This window comes from Pinus tabuliformis, chromosome 3_2 (genome assembly GCF_031772625.1).
Source record: "Pinus tabuliformis cultivar Carrire ecotype Pingquan chromosome 3_2, CPIR1, whole genome shotgun sequence".
In the NCBI taxonomy this organism is placed as follows: Eukaryota; Viridiplantae; Streptophyta; class Pinopsida; order Pinales; family Pinaceae; genus Pinus; species Pinus tabuliformis.
Window position 1 is genome coordinate 572,748,874 of NC_142302.1, and position 2,112 is coordinate 572,750,985.

The following is a 2,112-nucleotide window of genomic DNA, read 5'->3' on the forward strand; positions in this document are numbered from 1 at the left end:
TTTGAGTTTTAAATTATTTTGCTTAAATTCTATGAAATAATTTTTTGTTGGTGATTTTTCATTGTTTAAATTGTATTTTAGAAAACATAAATTAATTCAACACTTGAAAATTTGGTGAGTATTCTAATTGTTCAAAATTCATAGCTAAACTTGTGATTCCAACAAATCTATATTAGATTTTAGACAAATTTGATTTAAAAATATATCCAAAAATATTCCAAAATTTAAACTACAACTTTATAAATATAATTGAAATAATAATTCTAACACTTCAAATTTATTTTTAAACCTAACTAATAAATAAATAAATCAATTATTATCTTCTTACCTTCTATATATTTTTGAAATAAATAATAAATAATTTAGATATATAACTATTATTAATTAAATGCCACATGCTGTCGCATATAAAGCACTTAATGCTATTTAACCCGGTACTTATTCCGAACATTCCCTTAAATTTAAATTATGATCTCCACTCTCCTTATCTTGGTTGGTGGAGAGACACTACAAATTTAATACAATGGTTTGGTAGTTGCTTCGACTTCACATCGTATATCCCAACTTCCTTGTGACTTTAATAGCTAATACCCCTATTTTCATAAATATCTGCGATTTAGTTCAATATGAGATTCACTAGAGGTGTTTCCGGGCCTCCCATTCATCCATTTCAACTATTTAAGACCTCCGAACCCATGCATTTCCATCCATTTGCTTACTCGGTTAAGACCATAGCAGAGCTGCTATAGATCATAAGAAAGAATGGCTCCTCAGGTTGCCAGTGATGATAAGAAAGCTGGGGCAGAGATCTACCACGAAAACGAAATTTGCAGGAAGAAAACCATGGAATTGCTGGAAGAGGTAGGTCTTCCCAACGGCCTCATACTGCTTGATGATATTCAAGAATGTGGGTACGTGAAGGAAACTGGGTTTGTGTGGATGAAGCGGAATAAGAAGGTTGAGCACGAGTTCAAGGCAACTGGGAGATTGGTACAATATGGCACAGAGATCAGTGGGTATGTTGAGCAACAGAAGATGAAGAAGGTGAGTGGAGTGAAGAGCAAGGAGCTGCTCCTCTGGATCACCATCTCTGAGATCTCCATTGATGATCCATCCAGCGGCAAGATTTGCTTCAAGAGTGCTATCGCTGGGATTAAGAAGACCTTCCCTGTCGGTGCCTTTGAGATTGAAGAGAATGATAACAAGTAAATGATGGGCTCCTTTAAGTAAATAAATATTGTTTTTAAATAATTTTGTAGCAGAGAGTGTGCACTGGACTAGTACGCTTAATTTAAGAGATTTGAATAGCCCGTAAATGTTTGATAATTTTGATATCTACTTTTGATAAATTCTTTAAAATGATATCATATTTCTTTTCTCGTTTGACAACTAAAATTTGATTTAAATCTCTAAGCCATCTACGTGTTATATGCAGAATTAGCAGCGTTAGTAATGGAAACCGTAAATGGATTGAAAGATGAATTAGAGTGTATATATATATATGAATTATTCATATGTATAGTCCGAGTGTTAATAATGTAAATGGTAAATCCACTGAAAGATGAATTGGTGTGTATATAGATACTCATTATTGATCATGGTCTCGTCTTTGTAAGTAACGTAAACTTTGCATTGGTGATGATGAAAAGGTTAAATGCTATTTTTTCAGTTTTTCATATTTATTGATTTCTCCAATGTCAATTGTGCATGCTGACATAGATGATAGATATATTGTTATTACCTATCTGTTAGTTTTATATAGTGGGGATTTTGTAACTATGTATTGTCGTTTTGTTTTCTCCAATTTCAGTTCTGTTAGTTTTATATATTGGGGATTTTGTAACTATGTATTTTCGTTTTGTTTTCTCCAATTTCAATTCTGCATATTTATTACTGAGATAGATGTATTTTTATTTTGGTGAGATAGATTACATATATATTGTTATTTTGGTGGGGATTTTGTAACTATACATTATGGTTTTGTTGACATGTTGGCTGAACTTACTATGCTTATAATTTTTATACCAATGGTTGAACTTTTCTCATGCTATGGCCTTTGAAAAAAAAATGCTTTCATTTCTTTTAAATTTACTTAAGAATTTTATAGTTTAT

The 2,112-nt window shown here is 31.5% G+C and overlaps 1 protein-coding gene across 1 annotated transcript; it reads left to right on the plus strand.

Annotated features, from left to right (window-relative positions):
• Nucleotides 1–762: 762 nt before the first annotated feature.
• Nucleotides 763–1,209, plus strand: LOC149181817 (uncharacterized protein At5g01610-like). The gene has a single exon (XM_089418403.1). The coding sequence runs from the start codon at nt 763–765 to the stop codon at nt 1,207–1,209; it is 447 nt and encodes a 148-aa protein (XP_089274529.1).
• Nucleotides 1,210–2,112: the final 903 nt, after the last annotated feature.

What these genes read in the sequence shown, in the direction of transcription:
- LOC149181817 (XM_089418403.1), top strand. Translation starts at nt 763, where the DNA reads ATGGCTCCTCAGGTTGCCAGTGATGATAAGAAAGCTGGGGCAGAGATC.